The following is a 27,054-nucleotide window of genomic DNA, read 5'->3' as shown; positions in this document are numbered from 1 at the left end:
TCCTTTTGCCAGGATAATTAGATCTATAGCAACAGAGAGGAAACTTGACACTCTTGAAGGTGAGGACAAAGCTGGCTGCTTGACCAACTCCATCTATCAGTGTAAGCATTCACCTTAGATTCAGTTAGTCTCATGTAGCCTATTGTGTACTATTTGTATGATACACTGAAGCAACTGGCTAAAACTTCGTAGAAACCTGTGACCTCCACCAGCTGAAAGGACCACAGCAACAGGTGCATGGAAACACTACTTACTCCCAAGTTCTTTGCCATCCTGACTTGGATACATATATCTCTTTTCATAATTCTTGCGGTCAAAATTCCAAGACACACTTGGTAGCACTATGGGAACACCTTCACAAGAACAGCAGTGTTCAAAAAGAACAGCCACCATGACTTTCTTAACTATATTGGCAAAAATGCCATCCCTGCCATTGAAATTCATATCTAGAAAATGAATTTTTATAACCGAAGATCTTTCAATATAACCCCAGTTTTGCTTTGTAGGAACACCAGCGAATGAACAAGTGAACAAAAGCAACAACTTAGATTTATCTGTAGCTGTAGCCAAAAATGTCTATTTTGGGAATATAGAAGATGTGACAAGTGGTGTCTGCAATGCTAATCTGCAATATAAACATTATATGCAACTCTAAATATTAATTTTGATATAGCACCTTGCTGTTAGCAGTCCTGATAAGTCTCTGGCTTAGCTATTATCTTGATTTGCTCCTGACAGGCCTATCAATTTGAATATAATAAATACTTCTACCTAAAGTAAAAGCCAAGGGTAATTTTAACATTTGCCCTTTTCTTGAACTGATTGGCTTAGCTTCTCTTTTGGATAATGAGCCTGGTATGGAATCTTGTTTTGAAAATGCACAAGCGTTGAAATTTTCTGAGAGCACACTGGAAGTACCACTGGTTTCTTTGCATCATGATGTATCAAGTCTGTAGAAATTCCTGTTAGTTTTGATTGGTGTAAGGGATATTGTTTTATTATATTTTTGGACTCTCCTGTGCCATAGAGTTGTCTGTTTCGTGGTACACATTTGTCTGGATGACTCTCTCCAAAAACACTCAAGTAGCTCAGTACCGTCCTGAACAACACAGCCTGATTGACATTCCATCCAACATGTTACACATTTATTCCCTTCACATTCAACACTTAGTCATCATGAAATTATCTTCTACTTTTGTCTCTGGCCATGGCTTCCCTTTTAAGTATGGAGGATTAGTACCTGAAAGTACTTCTCCAGTTGATTTAAGGCACCTGAAATTCAATTGCATCTGGTGTTAAGAACTGATTTTTTTTGGATGAGTAGAATGTTCTAATTGGGTAACATACAAATGGAGCTGTAGATCTGTTTGTGTTTAGGTCAGCTTCCACATTTTCTGCTGTTCAGTTTGAACTTTGACCTTGATGATGTGTAATTTTTAAGTGTGATGCAGTACCACATCAAGGTAGATGAGGTGGAAACGGTGATAATGGAGGCATTAGGATTCTCTTGTGATGTATAGCTCAGTAATAGCTGTTCACTGTTAGAAATGCTTGTCTTTCTGTAGTACTGGCTGAGTATTTAATGGACCGATGCCAATAGTACCAATGGAATAAAAATTTTAAAAAACAGTGCAAGCCTTACGCATTTGAGGCATATACTTGAATTAGACTTCCTATTTGCATTTTCAGCAGCCTATTGTTTTGACTTTTGGCTCACCAGTATGTACACTTTAAATCTTAAACTGTCTTTGCAGTTTCCCTTCTTATGGTATTCCTTGTGCTTGACTTCTTTTTTCTCTTGTTTTTTTTATCGACTAAAAATAGTATTACCTCAATTTCCAATTTCTTTCTTTATTCTGGAATGCCCGATAACAATTAGTTCGATGTCTTCAATTTGGGTTTCCACAGCCTTGAAGAGACTGAAATTGCATTCAGATCACTGAACCCTTATCACTGAGATCATTTGTCCACACCTTCCCTTTTTCCCCCTTCTTTCCTTCCTTTTACCTGCCTTTCCTTTCCTCCATTTTATGACTGTCCTCAAATGGGTGTCCTCGAGTCCACTTTTTGTATCTGTCTTTTCTCTCCTGATGCAGTCCATGTTCGCCATTTGTTGTTCATTGGCATGATTCAAATTAATTATTGCTTCTATAATCACGGCAAAGGAAGTTGCCTGTGCCTTCCTACCTCTTTGATCAAACCCATGGCTTTTACCTATATCTTCAGCTACCTTTAATAACATCAAATCCTAGATAAGCTATGTTGAACGGAACTTAATGTCAGCAAAATTGAAGCATGCTTCTATGGCTCAGTATTTGTGTTTTTCTCCTTTAACTCCATCTACATCCTGATCTGCAAAAAGTCTTGGGCTACATCCATAGGTACAGTCTTTCTCTGATACAGTACAAATACTCTCCTAGAACCTGCGGTCACTTTCCTATCTTGTATCTGACCAGTGATTTATTTTATCTCCAGAAAATTACTTCATTTAACCTGATCACGTCCTAATTCACATTAAGTTGGAACCTCTTGTTGCTGTTGTTGCTGACATTTCTTTTTGCACACCTCATTAACTAGCTGTGAAACATCACAGTATAATGATTGGAATAGTTATTTTGGACTGAGATGAGGAGACATTTCTTCTCCAGAGAGTCATGAGCCTGTGGAAATCTCTGCCACTAAAAGCATTTTAAAGCTGAAACGTGGAATGTTTTGGAGAAGGAGTTAGATGTAGTTAGGGCTAAAAAGATTTGAGTGTATGGGGAGAAAGCTGGAATAGGGTTCTAAGTTGGATGATCCCTAATGATTGTGTTGAATGGTAGAGTAGGCTTGAAGGGTCTACTCTTTTGTATTTCTAACCCAGAAAGCTCTGGTTTTGCATTTTTCTTCGTCAAGAGATTTGTTTTTCCTTGACCTTAGTGCTGCAGGGAATCAAATATGAGTTACAACGCTCCTGAATTTGTCCAAGGCATATGGAACTCTAATCGTCAAACACAGGAAGAGGCCAAAGGATGAAACCTTGGCCAATGAGATGGATTTTACAGAACATCTGAAAAGGAGACAGTGAGAGAGAGAGAGGTGATTTAGGAAGTTAATTCAAGAGAGCAGGACCTCGGCAGTAAAAAAACAATTATTGAGATGCTTTGGTAGCCTTTAATTGCACAAGAATATGGAAGAATGGAGTCGGAGGTAGAGGGGGTTTTGAAATGAGTGTAAGGATGCAATCAGAGAAGACCCAAAGCATACATGTGAAAATAATAAATTTAAAATGTTGAACCTTGAGCTAACATAAACCAGTGAAAGCTAGTGATAAGCAAATATTACTTTGGATGGGGAAATATGGTTTTGGATGAGCTGATATTTGTAGTGGGAGGACAGTGATAGGTCAGCCAACTAAGCATTCCCAAGGCAGTTTGAAAATGACAAAGGTATGAATGAGGGTTCCAGGAATACACAAGCTTAGATAGCAGGTGTAAACTCAATGTCAGAAAAGCTATCCAGAAGTGCAGAGAAATTGAATAATTGAGACAACTGAGGCCACGCTGTCTGCATCCTTGTAAAAGCTAATATGATTTCTTTGGATGATGTAGCCAATGGATAACATATAAATGGGCAACGAGTGAAGACCAAGTTCGGATTCTTGAAATCCTAGAAAACGTATGGCAAGTGAAGGGGATGAAGGTGCTTTTTAGATTACTCTTCAGTGTGGAAACAGGCCCTGGGGCCCAACAAGTCCATACCGACCCTCTGAAGAGCAATCCACCCAAACCCATTATATTTACCCCTGATTAATGCACCTAACACTATGGGCATTTTAGAATGGCCAATTCACCTGGTTTGCACATCTTTTTGGACTGTGGTAGGAAACCAGAGCACCTGGAGGAAACCCACACAGACACTGGGATGATGTGCAAACTCCACACAGACAGTCGCCTGAGACTGGAATCCAGTCTGGGTCCCTGGTGCTGTGAGGCAGCAGTGCTAACTACTGAGTCACTGTGCCACCCTGCAAATGTAAAACTTTGAACCAAATAAGGGCATTTTCACAATTGGACAGTGGACAAGGAGGATTCTGTGGTAACTGTGTTGAAAGTTCAAGGGAGCAATCACAGTTACTGAAACTGTTTGATGCTATGAGAGGAATATAAAGGAATGGAGGGCTTCAAACAATATCAAGGCTCTCATCCTCAATTGTAAAATTTTCCTATAACATTCTGCCTCCCTATCTTGATAATATTCTCCAATCTGATGACCATGTAAATTCTCTTAACATTTTATTTCCACCAGTTAAGATGTTATTTCTCAGTTTTACCATTAACTTAAAGGGGAGAAAATTCATGCATTGTGCAAGCACATTCAAGGCATCCGTTCAGAGTATTATTCTTTTTAAAGTTGCTGATGAAACTAAGTAAAATTTTATTTGTTCAAATTTCAAATACACTATTCTGCTAAGACATCGGGCTCAGCATGGTAAAATGAGTGGTGACAGTTACTTCTTCTCTTCTGGAATTCTTCAATCAGAAAAGCAATTGATCTTATCAGAAACAATACAATAAAATACCTCAATCTTTGAGATCCAGGCCTACTTAAGAGTTACCTTCTAAATGTGCTGCAATATTTCCAATAAGGGCTTTGTTTGTTTTCCTGAATCTGCTCTTGATAGATCTGAATTTCATCACAATCTGCTGTAACCTTTCAAATAACAACTTTTTTTTAAAAAAAGTCATCATTTATTCAGTTTTTAAAACTTCTCCCATATATTTTTAAAAATACAATTCTGAGAATATTTGTGTGTAAGTTCCTTACGTTGGATGTAAAATATACAAAGTTCATATAGATGACTATCTTTGACTGAATTAATACAATAGAATCTTAGAGTGAAAGATATAATTTTTAATTCGCTCTGTCGTCATTGGCAATCACTTGCTAATGAATATGATTGTCCATCTAGAAAATTCCATGGCCCTGGTTCTGTGGGTTCAAGGTTTGTGCGAAGATTTGTAGCTCGGGTGCTCGTTGTTGTGGTTCTGTTCGCCGAGCTGGAAGTTTTTGTTGCAAATGTTTCGTCCCCTGGCTAGGCGACATCATCTGTGGGTTCTTGCTTGACTGAGCCCAATCTTAATGCCACATCTCTGACCAAGATTTACTGTTTCTGGGGAGGTGAAATTGGTCCTTGACTTCGAGATCACTGGCATTGCTTTCTCAGATTCCTTTTCTGTACTTCCTCTGACCAATAAATGCCATCAAAAAATGTATCCCTTCATACAGGAAGGTCCTGCAAGTCAGTTCCTTCTGAGCAAGGGTTTCACAGGCATTGCTCTTAATGTTGATTGTCTTGAGGCAGCCTTCAACAACTCTTTGAAGTGCTCCTTCTTCGTCCTCTCGTTAGTGCCTTGAACTGGGCAAAGAAGATATGCTTTTGCAGTCAGCCCTCAGGCTGGTTTTGTGTGATCATGGCCTTGATGTTGGTGCTGATGGCTCATTCGAATGCTGATTTTAATACGTGTCCTCTTAGCTAATGCAGAGAATCTTTCTCAAATATCATTGATGATACTTCTCCAGAGCTTTGAGGTGACACATTCCAAGTTTTGGGGCCATTTAGAAAATTTGGAAGGATGACTGCCTGATGTCCAAGTTATCAGTACAGGTGTCCCAATCCTTGGAAACTTCCATCTTTAGGTGTGTGATGGTGGTGCTTCTGTATTGAATGTGGTGTTGGATTTCCTCATTGATGTCAGCCTTAGATTAGAGGTGGCTCCCAATTAAGATAAATATTGCACAATTGGAACGATTTCTCCATTGGTCTTAATGGAGAGATGGGCCTGAAGTTGCCCTGGGGCAAGTTAGTAAAGGATTTGAATCTTCTTGAAGTTAAGGCTGAGACAAATTCTTCATTATGCTTCTGTGAAGGCATTAAGCAAGGTGTGAAGATTCTCTTCTGCATAATAAAGTTCTAATTATGTTCATGCCTTTTGCTTAGAACCATAGAAATGATACATCATTGATCATGTTAGCCAAAGATACCCAAATGCCCTTTCTAATCATATCTTCCTGCACATGGCCTAGAACCCTGCAGCTTAGAGCACCTCAGGTAGAAATCCAGGTACTTCAAAAAGAGTTTAGGGTCTCTGCCTCCCCCACCAACTCAGGCAGAGAATTCCAAACACCCACCACTCACTTTGCACAAAAGTTTTTCCTTATGTCACCTCTCATTCTTCTGCCACTTTGCTTGAATCTATGACCCCTGTTTTCAAACTCTCATCCAAGGGACAAGGTTCATTCTGTCTACTCTTCGTCTACCCCTCACAATTTTGTATATCTCAATCATGTCACTCCTCAGGTTTTCTGTTCCAATAAAAACAACCCCAACCTCCCCAGTCTCTCCTCATAGCTACAATTCTCCAGCTCTGGCAACATTCTACTAAATCTTGACTGCACTCTCTCCAGAGCAGTTATGTTCTTCCTGTTACGTAGTGACCAGAACTGCACACAGTATTCCAGTGTGGCCTCACCAGTGTCTTATACAGTTTCATCATTACATTCTTTCTTGGATTATAATTGGTTGAGGTTGAAAAGTTTACTGTGCATCCTGTAGCTATTGAGCACACCGCTGGAAAGCTTACCCGTGGTAAGATGAAGGATGGTGGCAACGAAGAAAGGAAAAAATGGGGTGATAACATATCTCTGCTTGATTCCTGCCTTGCCTTAAAAGATTCTGACATTATCAATGGTGAGGGCAGTCATCAATATTTGTTGTAGAGGACACAGAGGATATTGATGAATTTCTATGGACAACAGCTTTTGAGAGTGTCTTCTGTAGCACTTCCAAATTGACTGAGTCATTGAAGGCCATGAAGAATAGTTGATGTTTAAAAAAAGTCATATAAACATAGAACAGTACAGCACAGGAACAGGCCATTCAGTATTGACCTTGATGCCATTCTAACCTAATCCCATCTGTCTACATGTGGTCTGTATCCATCTGTTCCCTGTCTGTTCATGTTGTCGCTAACATTTCTCTTTTAATTATCAAGTGATGAAAATCGTGCCCATTGTTTCACAATTTGGTGGGAAATCACACAGGCTTTCCAGAAGAATTTCTTAAGAGACTGAGAGAAGCTGCTTAGCGAGGATTTGGTAATGATCTTCCCAGTGATGGAGAGTAGATAAATTTCTTAGCAGTTCTCACAGTCCACTTCGTCTTTCTTGAAAATGGTGGCAATGGCAGCATCCCTGAGATCAGCAAGGATTCCTTCGTTGTCCCAGATTTTCAGGAATACTTAGACTTGTACTAAAAAAAAATCTGAAGAAGAGTTGTGTTGCAGAACTAGTTGAGATGATACTGTGATTTTTCTTTGTTCCTCAAACAATTTAGGCATTATTTTTGACTCCCTGCCAGTTTTTTTTTGTACAATTGAATATTGAATGGCAACATCAGATATCTGCTATTTGGTTTTCTCTGCAACTTAGGTATTTGTATGGGTTTGAGGAATACTGCCGTGCAGCTGACCTTCGCTTCAGGACTATTCATCATACAGAAGCAATTGGAAAACCAGTGGAGATAGATGAAAAGAATGGGACATGTGATCCAAAGCAGGCATCTACTACATTAGATGATGAAAAAAGTGATGACTCTGAAAATGAGAAAGAGGAAAAAGAAGTACGATCTCCAAGAGTAAGTAATTCTCTATCTTGAAACTAATTGCAATGGTGCTGTGAGAACATTGTGAAAGTAAAACATTGAATTTTCTTTGCAATTTTCAATGCAGCAGCAGCATAGATTGCTTCAGAGTCATCACCAGCCTAATTTACAGTTTCAAGATCACAATGATGTTGCTGCACACCTTTAACATTTTACCTGAAAATATAATAGTATTGTTGTGAATTGTATGAAATTGTTTATTGTAATCTAGATTTAAGTGAAGGCTGGGGGGTAGTGATCGTATCACTGGATTCATAATTTAGAGTCTAAAACTAGGACATAGGTTTAAATCCCACTGGCAGCTGGCAGAATTTAAATTCACTTAGAATTTAGATTATAACACTAGTCTTCGTAAAATTTATCAAACTATTGTCATTAAAACCCATTTGATCTGGACTGCAGTTGATTCTAGATCCACAGCGATGGTTGCCTCTTTATTGACCTCTGAACTGACCTGGTAAATTGCTCAATTCATGGGCAGTCAGGGAAGGGCAGTAAATACAGTTATGCTAGCAATAACTCTTGAGAAACTACTGGGTTAAAAAAAAAGTCTCTAGCTGTCTTTCTGATCATGGATTTAATCTGATCAGTCTCCAAAGGAAGAAAAAAGTGCATAGATTATGTCAAGTATTTTAAATAGTTCAAACCACATTGTGGGAACTGTTGTAGAATTTGTTTATTTGCATAGTACCTGATAGAATAAAAAACCATAATGTGCATTCTATTGACAATATTCTGTACACAAAGATAAATTCCAAATGGCCTCAGGGAAGGAGATCAAGATTTGTTAATCCTTTTAAAATTGGCAAACAAATTGATGAATTGTTCTTGTTTCTGAGAATTGGATACTTCCACACCACCCAGTGGCTGAATGAAGAGCTGTAATCTGGAGACCTGATCGGCAATCTTTGAAATAGAGTTGTGTATGAATGGCACAGTGGATTTTCCAATTTTCTATCCTCATTTCAGAACAACTGAAGAAATTAGTGAAAAAGAAGTTATTTTGATGGTTCATCTTCTGATCACTATTCAGTATGTCTGTTTATAATATCTGTCAGAATAACTGCTTGTGAGTTTTACCCTTTGGGTTACTGGAGGAACTCTACCACAATGTAGTTGTAGAAAAAGATTGAATTCACAAAATCTACAGAATTGCAACAAGAAAAATGATGAATTGATAATCCATTTGATTTCCTGCATCTGCCAGAAACTCCGAACTTCATACCATTGTGCATTTGATCTTTGAATCACTTCTGGGGAATGATAAATCCCTAATATGATGAATCTGTTTTTGTAATGAGCAATGTTGCCTGTCTAACACCAGCACAAACTGTAATGTGTTACTAGTATTTTATATTTTTAAGAGGTGAGGAGCTTAATATTAACATATTATGACAGCATTTGTGTGAAATGCTGTTATTTTCTGCCATATTTATTCCCAAACAATATTGACTATTTTGCAACACAGTTTCTTGATAACATATTTTGTAGAAATTTAAAATCATTTTCAAGTTCTCGACATCTGCTAGTTCAATGTTAATGTTTCTGTATTGTTAAACACATGTACGGATGGCTTGTAACAAGTAAACAGGATGCATATTTCAATAATTCTTAAGCATGTGCCTCAGAATTATTATGTTTGAAGAGCTTTACTGCCCAAACTGTGTTAAAGTGTTCCCGCCTGGAAGAAAAAACTGGATACATTTTCCTAAATCCACTGCTATTTTAATTTTAATTATGAGTTTGAGTTTAGCTAAACTATCTTACTTCAGGGTCGGAGGAGAAATGCAACACCTGTCAGAAAAGAAGTCAAAGAAATAAAAAAAGAAAAGATGCATGAAGAAACCAATAATGAAAACAAAGAGGTTAAAGAGGATTCCAAGAAACAGGGAAAGGAAGCAGACACAGGACAGTTGAAAAATGTGTCCACACCCAAAAACAGAGCAGAAAAGATCAAGAAAGAAGAGTCTGAAAAAGATTCTGAGGAAGAGGATGAAGGTGATGATGACGCAGAAGAGGACCACGAGGATATACAAAAGAAGTATGTACTTTGTTTTTCTAATGGTTTTTTTAAGCAAGAGCCTTATTTATACGCCATTCTTTATTTTGCATATAATTTGTAAATTAAAAACCATGAGATATACAAACAATTTAACAAACTGCATGGTTTACGAAAAGTGTTTGGGACACAATAGTGCTACAGAGAATTTATGCATGACAGAACATAAAATAGATATCCTGTTTGAATCTCTCTGAATCTGAATGAATATTTTTGCTGAAAATAACTGGAAATATAGAAAGTGGTATCTACTGATGACAAAATTTAAATGATTAGACTACTTTTCACATCTTCAGAATGTACCAAGACAATTAGGCCATGAATTTGTTTAATGCCAGCAGATGTTGCAGCCAGTTTATATGGAAATCCCACAAATGATGGTTCTCACTTACATGTGCATCTAATTTGGCAGTGTTTATTTGTTGCATTTGATAAGAAACAAATATACTGTGAATGATGCAGGAGAATGAGATCGGTTGCATTGCACACATCCTTGATGAAGCTGAGACACTCTCTGATCCAAATGGCTCAGTATGCAAGTTAGGATGATACATTTACTAATGCTGCTATAGAGAACCTCCACGTTAAACTTGATTTTTAGAATTTTTGAAAAGCTGTGCTTTGTCTCTTAATTTGTATTATTTAGTTTATTTTTCTTTTTTGCTGGATGTTATCATTAAAAAGGGAAGAGAATGAAAATAAAGAGGAGGAAGAAGAAGAAGATGAGGAGGAGGAAGAGGAGGAATGTGGTGATGATGAATTTGAAAGATTTCCTTCTGGAACCAAGGTTAAAGTAAAATACGGACGTGGAAAGAATCAGAAAATCTATGAAGCCAATATTAGAGACTCTGAAGTTGATGATGGAGAGGTTGTCTATTTAGTACATTACTACGGTTGGAATACAAGGTAAAAGAGTTGACTTGGCAAACTGTAGCAATTATTGCATTGACTTTGTTTGGCTACTGTTTTGGATTTTAAAAATTACTTCAAGTAACAAACTTGTTTGTACAAAATGATGGCCATGAGAATTGCAGATCCAAAAATGCATTATTGTTTGTCTTTTTTTAAATAAGGTACGACATGCTTCATTTTATCTTGAGTCTAATTTTTTTAAAAGGAAATGGCCTGAAATGGCAGGTCTTCCTGTTGTCACATTATTACACAATTTCCTCAAAAGCCATTACTTGCTGGAATGTTTTTAAAAAATGAGTAGGGAGTCAGATCTAATGGAAGTTCTGTGTAGTCTTTGATTAAAGTCCTCCTTAATCATGAAGATTAAATTGGAAAGACATCAAATCAACATTATATACATCAGACACAACATCTTAGAAAAAAGAATGCAATTGTGCAAGCTTTTCCATTTTTAGTGCATTGAAACCGTATAGCAGTAAGTTCATTTATTTCTCACTGAGGAGAAATACAAAAATATATTGCTGTAAAAAAATATTCAGGTCATTTTGCACCAACAGTTTGGGGTTGACTTTTTCAGTTTGTTCATAATTTACATAAATAAGTTGGACATATATCGTTCACAAATTTCTCCATTTTTTTTAGATTGGAAATCTGCATTTTAACTGTTATTTTGATACACACTTGCAATAAAATTGAGGCCATTATGGCTATTTATTTTACCATCCTTTTTTCACAGTTGTCTTGTCCTTTATTAGTGCAGTTTCAAAATCATTTAATCTTGGATTTTTTTTTGTAGTTCAGAGGGACACCATTCCTTCTCCTCTTGGCGATGTCTTGAGTCTGGATTTGGATGAGGAGTAGGCAAGGTGCTCCTTTTAAAAAAGATCTTCTGTGGGATTTCACATTGCTAATGAGACCAATATTTGTTGTCCATCCAGTCTTAATTAAGGAGAATGTTGCAGTCAAAAAAGTCAAAGACATAATCTAGCCTTGACATCAGGGTCAAAACATATCCAAAATGTACAAGACTCAGTGTGTAGTTGAGAGGTCACCAATTGGAAAAGATGTTAAAGGAACAAATTTGTAGGGAAATTGCAAAAAAGTGCAAGACCTGGAGTACTAATAATGGGTTTTTTTAATTTTGTAAGTACGAACTGGGATCATGCTCATGTAATGTGTGTGTAAGAGAATTTTTCACAGCGGTATGTTTCAAGTCAAACAAGAAAGAGGCATTACTGGACCTGATTCTTAGAAATAAGATGAGTCAAGTTGCTCAAGGAAAGATTTGGAGGATAATGATCATTTTAGGGGTGAGGTTAACTATGGAAAAAGACGTACTAGTTCAGAGTAAGAATAATTAATTGGGGGAAAAATAGATCTGCCCCAGGTAAATTAAAAACTAGTTTGTAAACTAACTTATATCTGAACAGTTGACTACCTTTTAAAGAAGAATTAGTTTGGGTACAATGAAGTTTTATTTTTAAAAAAATTGAAATGCCAGGATAAGGAAATCTAGAGCTCCTGAATGATAGAAGGGATATTTAGGTGACACAGAAAAAGTGTATTTATGACAGGCGTCAAGTAGATTAAAAACTGGGCTAAGTATCAAAGGTTCAGGAGAGCTCTTGTGGCACAGTAGAAATGTCCCTTTTGAGGTAGAAGGCCCAGGTTCAAATTCCACTTACTCCAGAAGAATGTCATAACACGCCTGAACAGGTTGATTAGACATACCTATAAGGTTTAGAGGGGAGTTGAGAAAGCAAATCAGAGAAGTGAAAGGGAAATATGTGAAGAATCCAGACATTTTCTAGAGCTTCATCTAAAATGTAAAAAAGTGATGAAAGGAGAAGTGGGGCCACTGCAGGACAATGAATGGAAGCTGGGGACATGGTTGAGTTTTCAGTTAATTCCATCTGTCTTTGTCAATGGAAGCACTGGCCAACATTTTCCAATCTTTCTTAGACTGAATTGATATAAGGGGACCGGAAAATTGCAAATATTACACCCTTATTGAACAAGAGTGCAAAGAAATCACAGTCAATTAATCTCTGATGGGGGGAAATGACTACAAACAATAATTTGATACAACATTGATAGTCATTTGGAAAGCTGTGTTGATTAAGGAGAACTAGAATGGATTTGTTTAAAGCAAATTATATTTAATTAACTTTGCTGGAGTTTTTTGACATAACAAAGAGGGCTGCTAAGGATAATGGTGTTGATATGGTCTTTGTGGACTTCCAAAAGGCATTTGCTGAAGCGTCACACAATAGAATACTTTGGAAGATTATAGCCAAAGCTGACGTTAGTTGTAGAAAAGACAGTGTATACCTGGATACAAAATGGGATGAATGAGAGCAAACAGAGCACTGCTGAACAGGTGTTTTTCGGATTAGAGGAAGATATTTTGTGAAGTTTGGATTCATGCTTTCCTTGATATATCAATGATTTAGAGATTGGTGTACAAGGAATCACTTCAGACTTTGGCATTGACAAGTTATCTTGGAAGTAGTGTATTTTGAGAATAGTGTCGTACTTCAAAATGAAATAGGCAGACAAATGGGAGATGAAATTTCATGCAGCAAATTGTGAAACGATTTGTTTTTGAAACGATTTACAAAAGCAAGAAAATTACATTGCAATAAACTGGTTCGGCATCAACTCAAGTATTGCATCTATTACCCTTGGGCAGCAAATGAATGCATTAGAGGAGGATCAGACAAGTTTTATGAGTGCTTTCAGGAGTGAGAAGTTTCAGTTGTATAGATAGATTGGAAAAGAGAAAGTTGAAAGAAGATTTAATTGAAGTTTTCACAAACATGAATCCAGACAGAAAGGATGAAAAGAAATTGTTTCCTTTAAGTCCCAGAGGATACACATGTAAAGTAGTTGACAAAAGATGCAACAGTATCTAGGGCAAATGGTTATGTCATGAATTGTACAGTCTATGGTGAAAGCAGGTTCAGTCAAAAGTTTCAAAAGGGAATTGGATTGTAGTTTGGAATAGAGAATGTGCAGAGCTGGAGGAAGAAGGTGGGTTGTAATGCATTTGATGATTTGCTCATGCCAAATGCTGTCAGAGAGACTGAATGATCTCTTCCTGTGCTGTATGCATTTAGGAGTTGGTGTTCTCCTTTTCCAACAATACAGCTCTCTGCATTGGTCTTTCAAATTAGTTCATTTCCCACGAATTTATTAGCATCCTGTTTTTTTTCATTCCATTTGACTGGATAAGAATGAACTACAATGTAAGCAAATGGTAGATCTTGTCAGATGTGGAAAGAGGGGAACTATACAGCAAAGCTTATTTATGGGTTGGATCTGGGGTCTGTTAGTTCTCTTTTTCTTGGCTTCTGATGCTAAACTCTGACTTTAATAAGTTTCTTGTTTTGCTTATAGTTTGACTTGAAATTATTTTTTTGGTATCTTGGGAAGTTTGTTGAGCAATGGTTTCTCGTTGTAAAAGGTGTGATCTATCCGGACCATTTTTTGCAATACAAACTGTTCATGTTTGCTTTCGGTCATGTTTGGAGATATGCCACATGGTTTTCTTTCCCCTTTAAAATTCTTTAAATGGAACTCTTTTTCACATTTTAAGTAGTTTGTCAAGATTCTTACTTGTCCTTTACTAAATGCTGTATTTGTTTAAATTTTGAGGTTTTGAAAGCATACGATGTTCTATTTCTTTCAGGTATGATGAATGGGTAAAAGGTGATAGAATTCTCTGGCCTTCAGAAAGAGGTGTACCAAAGGGAAAACATCGAAGAAAATTCAAGGTACTAAATACGTTGGGTTTTTAATACCTGAATTCTTGACATGTTTTTTGCATCATAAAATAGGCAAGTGAATCATGGTGACAAGGGAGGTAACCTATGTTCACCAAATGTTCAATGGTTATTTGATGCAAAATGTGTTCCACCTTGTGGATTTTCCAATAAAACACTAATGGGGATATTGTTTTCTTTACAAGTTCCAGTGTTTGGAATATCAACAAATGTTGGGGAGACTCAGCAAGTCTAACAGAATTGGTGGGGAAAGAAAGCAGAGTTCATATTTCGAGTCCATGTGACTAATTTTTGGAAGAGGAATCATGTCAGATTTGAAACATTAACTCTTTGTTTTTGCTATAGATACTGCCAGACCTGCTGAATTTCTCAAGCACTTTGTTTTTATTTCAGATCTCCATGATTTTATTTACCCACTGTTAATCCATGTTATAGATTATCTTTTTTAGACTATTTGTGAAGTTCTGTCAAATAGACTTTTAATCTGACATGGTCAAAGGATTTCAAGTAATTATTTAAAATAGTTCCGTTGTAGTAGGTATATTTACGATGCATATGACATATAGGTTATACATTTCTAATCTAGGTTATTTCTAAATTATTACTCAATAAAATTGCTGGTCAAAAGTAGGAGCATTAAATTTTTATGTTCAACTTCATAAAGGCTAACTGAAAATTTGATATCAATAGAATGAAAGTCAGGTGAGTTCTATGAAGACCTTGAAGACATCTCACGAGTGTGCCACTCAGGCAAAGATTAAATTCTGAAATCCTTGGGTCTCTCAGAAAATAGGTTTTACAGAGCCTTATTCCAAAGCGTAGAGTGGTGTTGGAAAAGCACAGCAGTTCAGGCAGCATCCGAGGAGCAGGAAAATCAACGATTCGGGCAAAAGCCCTTCATCAGGAATATCAGTTGTGGGTAAGGGGTGAGATGGGGAGACTGCACAGGACATATGGGGAGTTGCAAGTGTTTTAGGTGAGGACTGCAATGGAGCTTGGCAGGGGAAAGGGGATTCAGGAGAAACTGCAAGGATGTCAGGATGAGGGGACAGAAGAAAATCAGGAGAAATTAGGTAAGGTGAATGCAAGAGATGAGCTGCTTGAGAGGGAACTAGGTAAGAGTTGGGGGAGGGGGGGGGCGCAGGTTCACAGGGATGCTGTTTAGGGGGTAGCTGGAAGTGAACCAGAATGGAGCTGGAGCAGCAGAAGGCTGCAACGAGTCCATTAGGGAGCAAGGGAGGCTGTAAAGGATCTAGAGGCAGGGAAAGACAGAGAGGCTGCAGAGGGTTTGGTATGAAGAGGGAAACCTTAAAAAGAAACCAAGAATAGTTTCAACGAAGAAAGACTAGGGGCTAGGAAACCTTGAAATCACTGAGGTGATTAATTATTTACAAGTGAATATTGTATCTCTAGTTTAAGGCTGCTTGCATTCAGGAGCTATCTGGGATAAAATGAAGTGGTTTATTGTTATGAACAGTATTTCAACTGTTCAGTTAAAATTTGAAATCTAGATTTTGAGATGCATTGGAAAGGTTCACAACTGCCTGGTTAAAATATTCCAGCTTCATTGACTGTGACCTCCCTAGTCAGCAGGATATGTGGTTAAGATTGAATTTTTGTGTGCAGAAATAGTCGCGATTATTTTTGATGCTAACCTATTCCTGTTGACTTGTGCCACATTAAATATTGTGTTGTGAAGGAGATTAGTAGTTTTGTTGTGTGTTGTGACTTTAGAAGGGCATGTTCCTGTGTTGTACTGTTCCATGTTAAGTTAAATATGATTGGTAATTACTGAGGATAATAATGAATTTTTCTAACCCTACTTCTTTGAGAGTCCTGATACCCTATATGTCAACATAGTAACATTTCCTTCTGTATCTATGTGACTGCATAACTTAATAAAGGTCACCCCTGAAATCAGGCCCTCGAGAGGAACCATTAAAAAAAAATGGTGACCTGATTCTTATCTCTTGGCATCTGTTGAAGAATATAAGAAATAGGAGCAGGAGTAGGACATTCATCACCTCAAGTGCACCCTGCCATTCTATAACGTTATAGGTGATCTGCCCCAGATCTCCCCATATTTGTGCACTTCATTTCTATGACTTGGTGAACCTGCTTCCACCAGATATGCAGGCAAAGCTAGTAAGTCACAATGTGAGAAAGCTTTTACTCCCATCACATAAGCTTCTTTTGCACATCACATTAAATTGATGCTCTTTTATTCTGTTTTATGAGCAGGAACAGCTTCTCCCTGTCTACTCTTTCCAGTCTGCTCATGAGTTTGAAAACCTCCATTAAATCATACTCTCAACTTTCTTTCCACAGAGAACGGTGTGACTTCTTCAATTTATCGTCTTAAACTGAAGTTTCGTATTCAAGGCACCATCTTATAAATTGCACCTGTAATCTTTCCAATGTATTTGCATCTTTCCTTCCTATAATGTGTGCACACTTGTAGACACTACAAGAAGGATTAAGAATATGACAGAAATATGCACCAAAGAGACCATTTGATTTATATGTGGTTGCTTTTTTTTAAACAATTAATCCTCAGTTTATACCACATTTTTTCACTCCACTGCGACTGTCTTAGTCACACAAAGGGTTGTGTTCAAGCTTAATTAAAACTGCCATCCTAGCTTACGTTATTAATCGAACACTGAAGAATTTGTGGGCGGCACAGTGGTTAGCACTGCTGCCTCACAGCGCGAGACCCGGGTTCAATTCCCGACTTGGGCGACTGACTGTGTGGAGTTTGCACGTTCTCCCCATGTCTGAGTGGGTTTCCTCCAGGTGCTCCGGTTTCCTCCCACAGTCCAAAGATGTGCAGGTCAGGTAAATTGGCCACGATAAATTGCCCGTAGTGTTAGGTAGGGGTAAATGTAAGGGTTGTGCTTCGGTGGGTCGGTGTGGACTTGTTGGGCCGAAGGGCCTGTTTCCACACTCTAATCTAATCTAATTACTTATTGCTAGGTGTTAGCTTTTTAGGTAAGATGTTAAAGTGAGGTTGTGAGGCATTGTTGCTAAGTTTGCAGTTGACCCAAAGAAAGTTGCAGGAATAAGTCGTGTTGAGGAAGTGGGGAGGCAGTGGAAAGACTCTGACTGGCTATGAGAATAGGCAAGGAAGTGGAATATAATGGGGGAAAGTATAAGGTTATGTACTTTGGTAGGCAGAATAAAGACTTAGACTATTTTATGTATGGGGAAAGGCTTCAGCAAGCTCAAGCACAAGGGGATTGAGGAGTCCTAGTAGAGGATTCTCTTAAAGTTAATATGCAGGTTCAGTTTACAGTTAGAAAGGAAAATGCAGTGTTGATATTCATTTTGAGAGTGCTAGGATTACAAGAGCAAGGATGTATTGCTGAGGCCGTGTAAAGCTCTGGTCAGACCATATTTGAAATATTGTCAGCAGTTTTGGATTCCATATTTAAGGAAGGTTGGGCTGGCCTTCGTGGGATCCAGAAGAGGATTACAAGAATGAAAGAATCACAAGGAGAGATTAAGGATTCTGGGTCTGTACTCAATAAAATTTAGTAGGATGAGTGGGGATCTCATTGGAATTTGCAGAATACTGAGAGGCCTGGATAGAGTAGACGTGGAGAAAATGTTTCCACTAGTAGGAAAGAGTAAGCACACCCTCACAGAGTGAAGGATTGGCCCTTTAGAGCTGAGATGAGGAGGAATTTCTTCAGCCAGCTGATAGTGGATCTGTGGAATATATTGTCACAGAAAGTTGTAGACACTAAGTCATTGAGTGTATTTAAGGCAGAGATGGATTGGTTCTTGAGTGGTAATGGGATCAAACTTTATGGGGAGTAGGTGGGAGAATCGGCTTGAGAAACGTGTTAACCATGTTCAAATTTTGAAACAGGCTCAATGGGCTGAATGTCTAATTTTGCTTTTATATCCCATGGTCTTATGTATGTCTCCTGAAGTTATTCTAAAAGCCCTATTAGAAGAACATTGACAATTTATCTTCAGTGAAGAATGCTCCCATTAATTATCTTAATCCCCTTATTAGCCAAAGGCAATCATATACTTCAGTAGGAAGAACATTGAAAGACATAAAATACAGGGTACAATTCAACAGGGCATGCAGGAGCAGCAGTATATGTACACAGAACTTTGAAGGTGTCAGGACATGTGGAGTGAGTAGATAATAAAAGCATATATTGCCCTCTGCTTTATTGACCAGGCCATGGAATATAAAAGCAAGGAAGTATTGTTGAACTTGTACAAAGACACTTATTAAACGTCAGTTGGAGTATTCTGTGGACACCACGTGATAGGAAAGTTGTAAATGTATTCCAGAGAGTGCAGAAACAATTTACATTTTTACATTGTCCTGAAATGAGAAACTTCAGTGACAAGTATAGATTGAAGAAGTTGTGGCTGTTCTCTCTGGAGAGAAGAAAGCTGAGAGGAGATTGGTTAAATGTTTTCAAAGTTGAGAGTGGGCTGGAAAGAGTAGATGGGGAGAAGCTGTTCCCCCTTGTGAAAGGAGCATAAATAAGAGGGCGTAGATTTAAAGTATTAAAGCAAAAGAAGCAAGGGTGATGTGAGAAAATAACTTTTCCACAGAGCTAGGAGCTAATGTATGGAATGTACAGAATGGAACTGTGGTAAGGCAGATTGAATCAGGCATTCAAAAGAGTGCCAGGTGATTGTTTGGGTAGAAATGGTGTGTAAAATTATGAAGGGACAAGCAGGAGATTGGTAATAATAGGTTTTGAAAAGCTCATGCAGGCAAGATGGGCGAATGGCCTCTTTCTATTCCGTAACAATTCTGTGATGTAAAACTTTGTTCATAACAATACTTGCTCATCAGTCACTTCTTTTAAAAAAAATCACTTAAAGTAATCCAATTTCCTTTTTAAAAAGCCCAAAGTAGATTATAGAAGTCACTGCAACAAAGAGTCATTGAGGTAGCTAGCATAGGCAAATTTATAAGCAAATCTAGATAAAGACGTGAAAAAGAAGGACAAGAAATGTGCAAGTTTTTAAACAATGTTATATACATGTTACGTCGAATGCTGTCAATGCGATCACTTCTGATATAATGTTTTATTCTGTGTGTATTTTCAAACCAAGTGACTTGGTTTCATGTACTTCTTTTATTTGATCCTTTGAATACTGATGACTTTGAAACGAACTGTAATCTTGGAATGCACCAAATCCTGTTTATCTATGTATTCAGTGGTCTGCATTTGTTCCTGGTCCTCCAGCACCCCAAATTTAAAATTTTTAGCCTCCTTTGTAATACCTTCCAAAGGCTCACTTACTCCAGCTCGACAATTTTCTTAGATTTCTGAACTTTCACCCTTCTGTTGTTGTGAAGAAAGGGAGGACTGCAGATGCTGGAGATCAGAGTTGAAAAGTGTGGTGCTGGAAAAGCACAGCAGGTCAGGCAGTATCCAAGAAACAGGGGAGTTGACATATTGGGCATAAGCCTGAAACATCGACTGTCCTATTCCTCGAATGCTACCTGACCTGCTATGCTTTTCCACCGCCACACTTTTCAACTCTGATCTCCAGCATCTGCAGTCCTCATTTTCTCCAAGTGAAGGGCTTATGCCTGAAGCGTCAACTCTCCTGCTTCTCGGATGCTGCCTGATCTGCTGTGCTTTTCCAGCACCACCGTTTTTGACTCCCTTCTGGTGTAGTGCATATACTTCATACATATCCCTCCACTGTAAGCTCTGAACTTTCTTACCGTCTCTAACTGTCTCCTTTAGGGTGTCCCAGAAAGCTTGTCCTTTTCACAAAGTTTTTAGTCACCTGTCCTTGCACTTGATGTCAGATTTTGCAATATTTTACCATGTAAAATGCGCATTATAACGACAAGTTATTTCTAGGCAGTAATTTCAGTATTTTCAAAATACAGAATAAACAAGATCATGAAAAGAAAGATGATGACAAACAAAGTAAATCAAAACGTGGGCGCCCTAGTCTGAAATCTCCACCAACTACCAATTCTCAGCGTAGTTTATCCAGAACTCCAGGCAGTGAGGGGAAAAGTGGAACAAGAAATATGCGGAATAATACATCTGATTCTTCACCTCTTCTCAATGGAGTGGAAGGTATGCACTTGTGAGCTGTATTTTACTGCTTTAGTTTCTCCTTAGCTTCTAATAATACATTTGATAATAAGTGCTATACCATATTGTATTCATAGAACCATTGCACTGTGGTTTATAGGCTCTGATTTTAATCTTATGCTTGCAAAATCATTCATCTCTAATTTGCAAATAGTTTAAACTCCAAATATAAACTTGCGTGGTAGAAGTGTTTGACTTTTTGGGAATCTGCTATTAAATGATACGGTGTAACTTTGAAGTTCAATTTTGAATTGATTTCTCATACTGATTTGTCTTTCAGTTGGTAAGCATACTTTTGGTCTTCTAGATTCATGTACATTTTAATCAAATGTATAATGTTCACTAAATGCTTAACTTTTGATATTTGCTTCTTTCAGGTCTTCCTCGAAGGCGCACCAGGCGTAGTTCTGGGATGTATGATTCTGACAAAGTATCAAATGGTATAGATGATTAGCTATTAACTTAAGCTATTAGTTATTTTGTATACCAGTAAATTAGACGAACATTTGTCCCAATTATGATTTTTATTACATGCTGTTGGTGCTCTTTTCCCAAATTTGTTCCATATTTTTTCAGGATGATTCGAAACATAAATGATGATAACTGATTTTTCATAATAACCGGGGTGTGCCATTCAGCCTCTTGCTTCTGATGTCTTTCAGTGAAATTATGGATGATCTGTATCGTAACTTCATTCAGCTTCCTTTGCTCTGTTCTCTTTTATGCCTTGAGTTTGTAAATATCATCAGTCTTTGATTTTAAATTATAAATTAAGCTAGTGTCTACTGCATTATGTACAAGAATCTTACCACCCTTTGCATTAAGAGATGTTTCTTAATTACTGTTCTGAGTGGTCCACTTCTGATTTTAATATTGCGTCACCTTGTCATAGACTCCTGAGATTTACTAATACATGCATATTATGTTTCTGACCTGTGACCTCACCAGGTGATTGTGAGAGTCCGAGGTTGAAGGACTGAGAGCAATCACTGAGGTAGCATATTCTCATCAGCTATGTGTAATATCACAGACCCTTTTCCCATGAGAGAAGGGAATTAAACCACCCAGTGAAATAGAGTTCTTCACCTGGATGTTGTTTTGTATGTTACTTCTATTGCATTACTGTACAGTGGAATGTCCATTATAATGCAGACATTATAGCTGGTGACCTGCCTTCTCTCACTTCATATCAACTTTAAAGGAGTTAAAGTTACCATTTCCACATGGTAATTATAAACTAAATGGTTTGCGTTTTATAATTTTCATTGGTGCTTGTGATGAAATTACATTTTTATCACAGAGAAACAGTGTTAGGATTGTTTTTGTGTTTAGAGCACATTGAGTGACATTTTTCTGACTTCATTTTAATTAAGCGAACAGGAATTTGGAACTCAGTGAATGTTTTTGATAAGAATGTGTAGTGTCATAGATTTAGGTGATGAAAGGTTTGAGTTTGAATTATGCTCTTTAAGATAAATACTTATGTTGTCCAAGAAGGGTGTTCCTGAATCAACAATTGCAAGTGCAATTTGATTAACTCTCTCAAACCCAGCTGAAGTAGTTGTCAAGTTTTGTTGTTAATCGGGGAAGGACATATGAATAAAACTAGTTTACTGTCAGCACTTAACTCAATGCCCAAGTTAGAAGTTGAAAAATGAAACTTTCACAAGGAGATACTGAGTAGAGGCTTGCCATCTGGCATGTATGTCGACTCTGTCATAGCTGGACTTCGATTGTTTTTTTTATTCATCCATGAGATGTGGGCTCTGCTGACAAGGCTGGTATTTATTGCCATTCCTAGTTGTTCTTGAACTGGACTGATTCTCTCAACCACTTGAAAGAGTAGTTTAGTGTTATCCAGATTGTTTTGGGTTGGCATCACAGGCAAGGGCAACAGGTTTTTTTTCATTAAAAGACATTAGTGAACCAGATAGGATCATTAATAAAATTTAGTTTTCTTCTTATATACGTAAAATTAATATTTGACATATGATGGTTCTCTCTTTGGAGCTATGAGACCCTGCACTATACGCAGGCTTATAGATGCAGTACAAACATATATGTGAATAGAATTGGCCTTCTGGAGCCAGCACTGTCCTTTATTGCTGGTGTGACATTGAAGTAGTGTAGAGGCAGCATGCACACAGCTGGGAGCCAAGAGGGAAAGACTGAAATTAGCAACACTGCTAAGAGCAGGATAGAGGCAGCAGAAACACAGTGAACAAACAGGGTTGTGTATGGCCAACAAGGGAGATCAAGGTAGAGCAGATGAGAAGAATGACATGAGACCAGCAGCGAGGATAGAGGTGTGACAGATGCAGCGGGAACACAGTGAAGGAGCAGAGGAATGCTCCAACAAACAGTGTGAATAAAGTGAGACTAGACGTGAGGATAAAGGTGGGACAGATGCAGAGGGATGGCGCAACGCCAGAAGTGTGGGAAAAGGTGGGACAAAGATAGTGGGTACACAGTGAGGGAACAAATGATTGGAGCAAGACCAGAGGTGGGGACAAAGGTGGGAAAGCTGCTACGGAACATATGGAGTCTAGTAGCCAGTCCCTGCAATAGCAGCACAGATTCATTGCTGCCACAGCAAGCCGCATGCTTCATAAATGGACAAACAAATCCTCCCTTGTATGTTGAGGGTTCTGATGCCAACTGTGCTCTTTTAATATCATAATTCAAGCTCTTGGGCCTCTCTTCATTGTTGTCATGGACAGAATGGCTCCTACTGTCTCATCGCAGTTTTTATTTGGCCATTCACCTATCCGCTTCCACGTGATGTCATACCTTGAGTTGGCTCCTGATGGTGATGGTGGCGGCAGCACCTGCTGCTCCCTCACTACATCTGTCCCACCTTTTATCCCCACTGTTGGCTTAACTCCATTCCTCTGCGTCTGTCCCATCTTTTGTCCCCAGTGCTGGCCTCGCTCCATCCCTCTGTTGCCTCACTGTGTTCCACTGCTGGCCTTGCTCCAATTATTGATGTGGAGCATCCACTCTGTTTCAATAACAACCCACAATCAAACAGTACTGCAATCTTCTGAAATAGGATGTTTTTGGAATAACAAAATGTGTTTTAATAATCTGTGCAGTGAAGCTTGTCGCTGGATAAAAACCTTGCTCCAACTGTGATATTAACTGTGCAATAGTAACTTTACATTTAAAGATCCCATGCCTCTTCTACCCTTCAAAATGAAATTTGGGACCCAGAAATCAGGACCCTCAAAAATAACCTCCGCTGTAAGACCTGACCGATACACTGCAACCATAGCCAGAAACTGCATCACTGTGACATTGTTGGCCTGGGTGCCAACATGCAGGAGAAAGTCAGCTCAAAAACCTAGTGGCAGTTACATGCTCAGGAAGGGTAGATCTGAGCACCAATACTGACTCCATGGCATTGGTTTCACCACAAAAAAAAGTTTGCTAAACTGTCTCCGCGAGTCCATCCTAACAGATAAGCGAGTGTTTCATGACCCTTCAGCTCACTCATCCAGAAACTAAATCACCGTCATCAATGTATATGCTCCAACCCTTGAAACAATGGACAAGGCCAAAAAGGAATTCTACTTCAGCCTTGATCAGTCATTGTCCCATGTCCCGAAGAGAGTCAAGCTAATTCTCCTTGGTAATTTCAGTGACAAATTTGGAGGTGTGGGGAGAGACTCTCTGGAAAGAGTGAGGGCACAGAAGACATTGGGAACAAGGAGTCGTCTTCCTGGGGAAAGGGTTTGAACTTGTCATAACGGACATGACATAACATGCCAGAGAGACACATACAAGACCTCGTGGCAACACCCTTACCCTGGAAATTAGAACCCACTTGATCACATCGTCACCCAAATGAAGGGCCACAAGAAAGCCCACATCACCCACCCCTTGGCAGGAGTTGATGATTGCAAGTCTTAATATTGCCTAACCCTGCCTATTGGCCCCAAAATACCATCAACAGCAGAAGCACTGGTGCATGAAGTTCAAGCTGGAACACTGGCATCTAAATGAAAATGTGGAAATTTGTCCAGAAATATCCTGTATGCAAAATACAGGACAAACCTAACATGATTCCTGAAGAAGGGCGATTCTCCTGCTTCTCGGATGCTGCCTGGCCTGCTGTGTTTTTCCAGCATGACATTTTTCAACACAAATCTAACACAGCCGATTACCATGCTGTCATTCTACTCTTGACAATTAGTAACATGATGAAAGGGGTCATCAACCGTGTTTTCAAGTAGCAGAAACAAAACAAATAACTTTCATTTAAATATTCCTTGTAATAAGAGAAAATGTTCCCAGTGCCATGTGGAAAAGGATGGTTAAGGAAAAGTGACCAAAAACCTTTTTGAAGAAATGTTTTGTTGAGCATTTTACAGAAGCAGGGGGGTGTAGGGTGAATTTGGAGGGTGAATACAAAAGGCAAGACCCTACTCCAGAGAGCTGAGCTAATAATTTGGGTTGGTACTTCAGTAAAGGGAGTGCTATGGTCCTCTGGGACAATGGCGCCTTTCAGTTATTCACTTCACCTTTTTCTTTATTGAACTTAACTTGTCAATTGTTTGCTCATTTTGTTATTTTAAAATATGCTGTGTAACGTGTTATAGTCCTCCCCTTCCACCATATTGAGTATCACCTCCAATTTAGTATAATCTGCAAATTGTATTTTGATTCTAAAGTCTCAATCATTCATATAAATTATGAACAGCAGTAGTCTGAGCATGATCCTTGTGGGACAGCACTGTGACCCCACCAACAACTATGAATAGCTACCTTTTGCTCCCACTGTTTGCCTTTTGTACTGAAGCCAGTTAGTAATCCATTCCCTGACCTTGCATACTCTATTCTTGTTTATTAGTCTCCTTTTATATATCAACGGTTATTTGAAAATCCAGATAAATTACATCTACTGCATTACTATAGTTTACCCTCTTTGTCATTTCTCAAAATTCAGATATATTGGTTGAGCAAGAGTTTGCTTTTGAACTTCATGCTGGCCGTTATAATATTTTTCATTTCTAAATTTTCTTCTAGTCTTTAATAGTGATTGCATGATAAAAATGAAAAAAATTCTATAATGACAGAGACATGTTCCAACTCCCGATATAAATATAGGTATAATGTTAGCTATCTGCCACTCTATATCCACCACTATTTTCTGTATGTTCAAGGATAAGATAGTAGTTGAAATGCATATAATGTTGCATTTTTGTTTTCGCTTCAGTCTAAATATTTAACTTGAAAATAAATCATGTTTTATTATAGGGTCTACCAGTTCTTCAGATGAAAGTGAAGTAGAAACTGCAGCAGACAAATCTGTGAAGGAGGAAGTTGTTTCTACAAAGAAATTAGATGACGAAGAAAAACCTGAGGGGAGAAAACTTAAGGATTCTTGCCTGCACGAACTGAGGGTACTGCCATGCGAGGATGGTTTAAAAACTACACCAGTAAAGCAGGAAGTAGAAAGCCTAGAACAAACTGATAATGGGAAAATGATGACACAGGCTGAAGATATATGGAAAGAAATCGTTGACAAGTCACCAAAGGGGAAAGGAAGGAGGAATAGAACGCGAGATGCATGTTCAGACAATGCCAAGTCTGTTCTTGCTAATCACATAGTTGCTGAAGGTGGAGAAGACATGGAAAAACTAGAAAACTCAGAGATTAAGCAGCTTTCTGGCCCCCATGTGCCTGAAGAAGCCATTCCAGTCATAGATACTAGCTTATTAAATGAACTTACAAATGATGAGAAGAAGCTAGGAAAAAGAAAATCCCCAGATAAGTTAACACCTGATAAAAGGCTGCGGATAGAAAATGAAGACAAACTACGAACTGCAAAAGATGAAGGTATTGAAAAAATAGAATTCTTTGCAGATGAGTGTGAAGAATCTAAAACTATTGAAAGACTAGAACTTGAAAATGGTGAAGCTTCTTCTTTAGAGATTGCAACAGACCGGTGTGTGAAACAGGAATTGGAAGCTCCCTGTTTAGAAATTGAAGAGGATATTTCATTGAAAACTGATGAAGATATGATGCCTCCAATTGGGCCAGAAGCTTTAGTTTGCCACGAAGTAGATTTAGATGACTTTGACGAAAAAGAAAAAAGTAGCAGTGAAGCTTTATGTGCTGGAACGTTTGCATCCAATTCCCCTGAATCAGTTATAGCTGTTGTATCTGTCGTGCAGCAGGTTTTGCCTGTTGCTTCCCCAGTACTGCCTCATCAGGATGAGGTTCGTAGTGTAAAAAGTGAAAGCGACATTACCATTGAAGTGGACAGCGTTGCTGGAGAATCACAGGAAGGATTGTGTGAGAGTGAGTCTGCCAATGGGTTCGATGCCAGTACTAGCTCAAGCAGCAGCATTGTAGTGCAAGAAGCTGAGACCAAGGAAAAAGGTAATTACTTACATGAGGAACATTGTTAACTATGGGATGAATTCTGAAATGTTTGTTCACTTTTGATAGTCGGTTTCAAACTTTGTAGGGTCGTTTTTTTTTTATTTT

The 27,054-nt window shown here is 38.3% G+C and overlaps 1 protein-coding gene across 7 annotated transcripts in view; it reads left to right on the top strand.

Moving 5' to 3' along the window:
• The window catches only part of arid4a (AT-rich interactive domain 4A), a 157,205-nt gene that overhangs the window by 115,776 nt on the left and 14,375 nt on the right, over positions 1-27,054 (top strand). For all 7 annotated transcript variants that reach the window (XM_060829120.1, XM_060829116.1, XM_060829117.1 and 4 more), the window contains 7 exons: positions 7,471-7,675; positions 9,475-9,743; positions 10,446-10,667; positions 14,365-14,449; positions 20,346-20,541; positions 20,937-20,999; positions 25,819-26,946. In XM_060829120.1, the coding sequence (XP_060685103.1) occupies positions 7,471-7,675; positions 9,475-9,743; positions 10,446-10,667; positions 14,365-14,449; positions 20,346-20,541; positions 20,937-20,999; positions 25,819-26,946 (2,168 nt within the window). The remainder of the gene's footprint in view (positions 1-7,470; positions 7,676-9,474; positions 9,744-10,445; positions 10,668-14,364; positions 14,450-20,345; positions 20,542-20,936; positions 21,000-25,818; positions 26,947-27,054) is intronic.

The sequence above is a fragment of the Hemiscyllium ocellatum genome, chromosome 8 (genome assembly GCF_020745735.1).
Source record: "Hemiscyllium ocellatum isolate sHemOce1 chromosome 8, sHemOce1.pat.X.cur, whole genome shotgun sequence".
NCBI classification, from domain to species: domain Eukaryota; kingdom Metazoa; phylum Chordata; class Chondrichthyes; order Orectolobiformes; family Hemiscylliidae; genus Hemiscyllium; species Hemiscyllium ocellatum.
The sequence above is the reverse complement of the archived record's forward strand: the minus strand, read 5'-3'. Positions and strand labels throughout refer to the sequence as shown.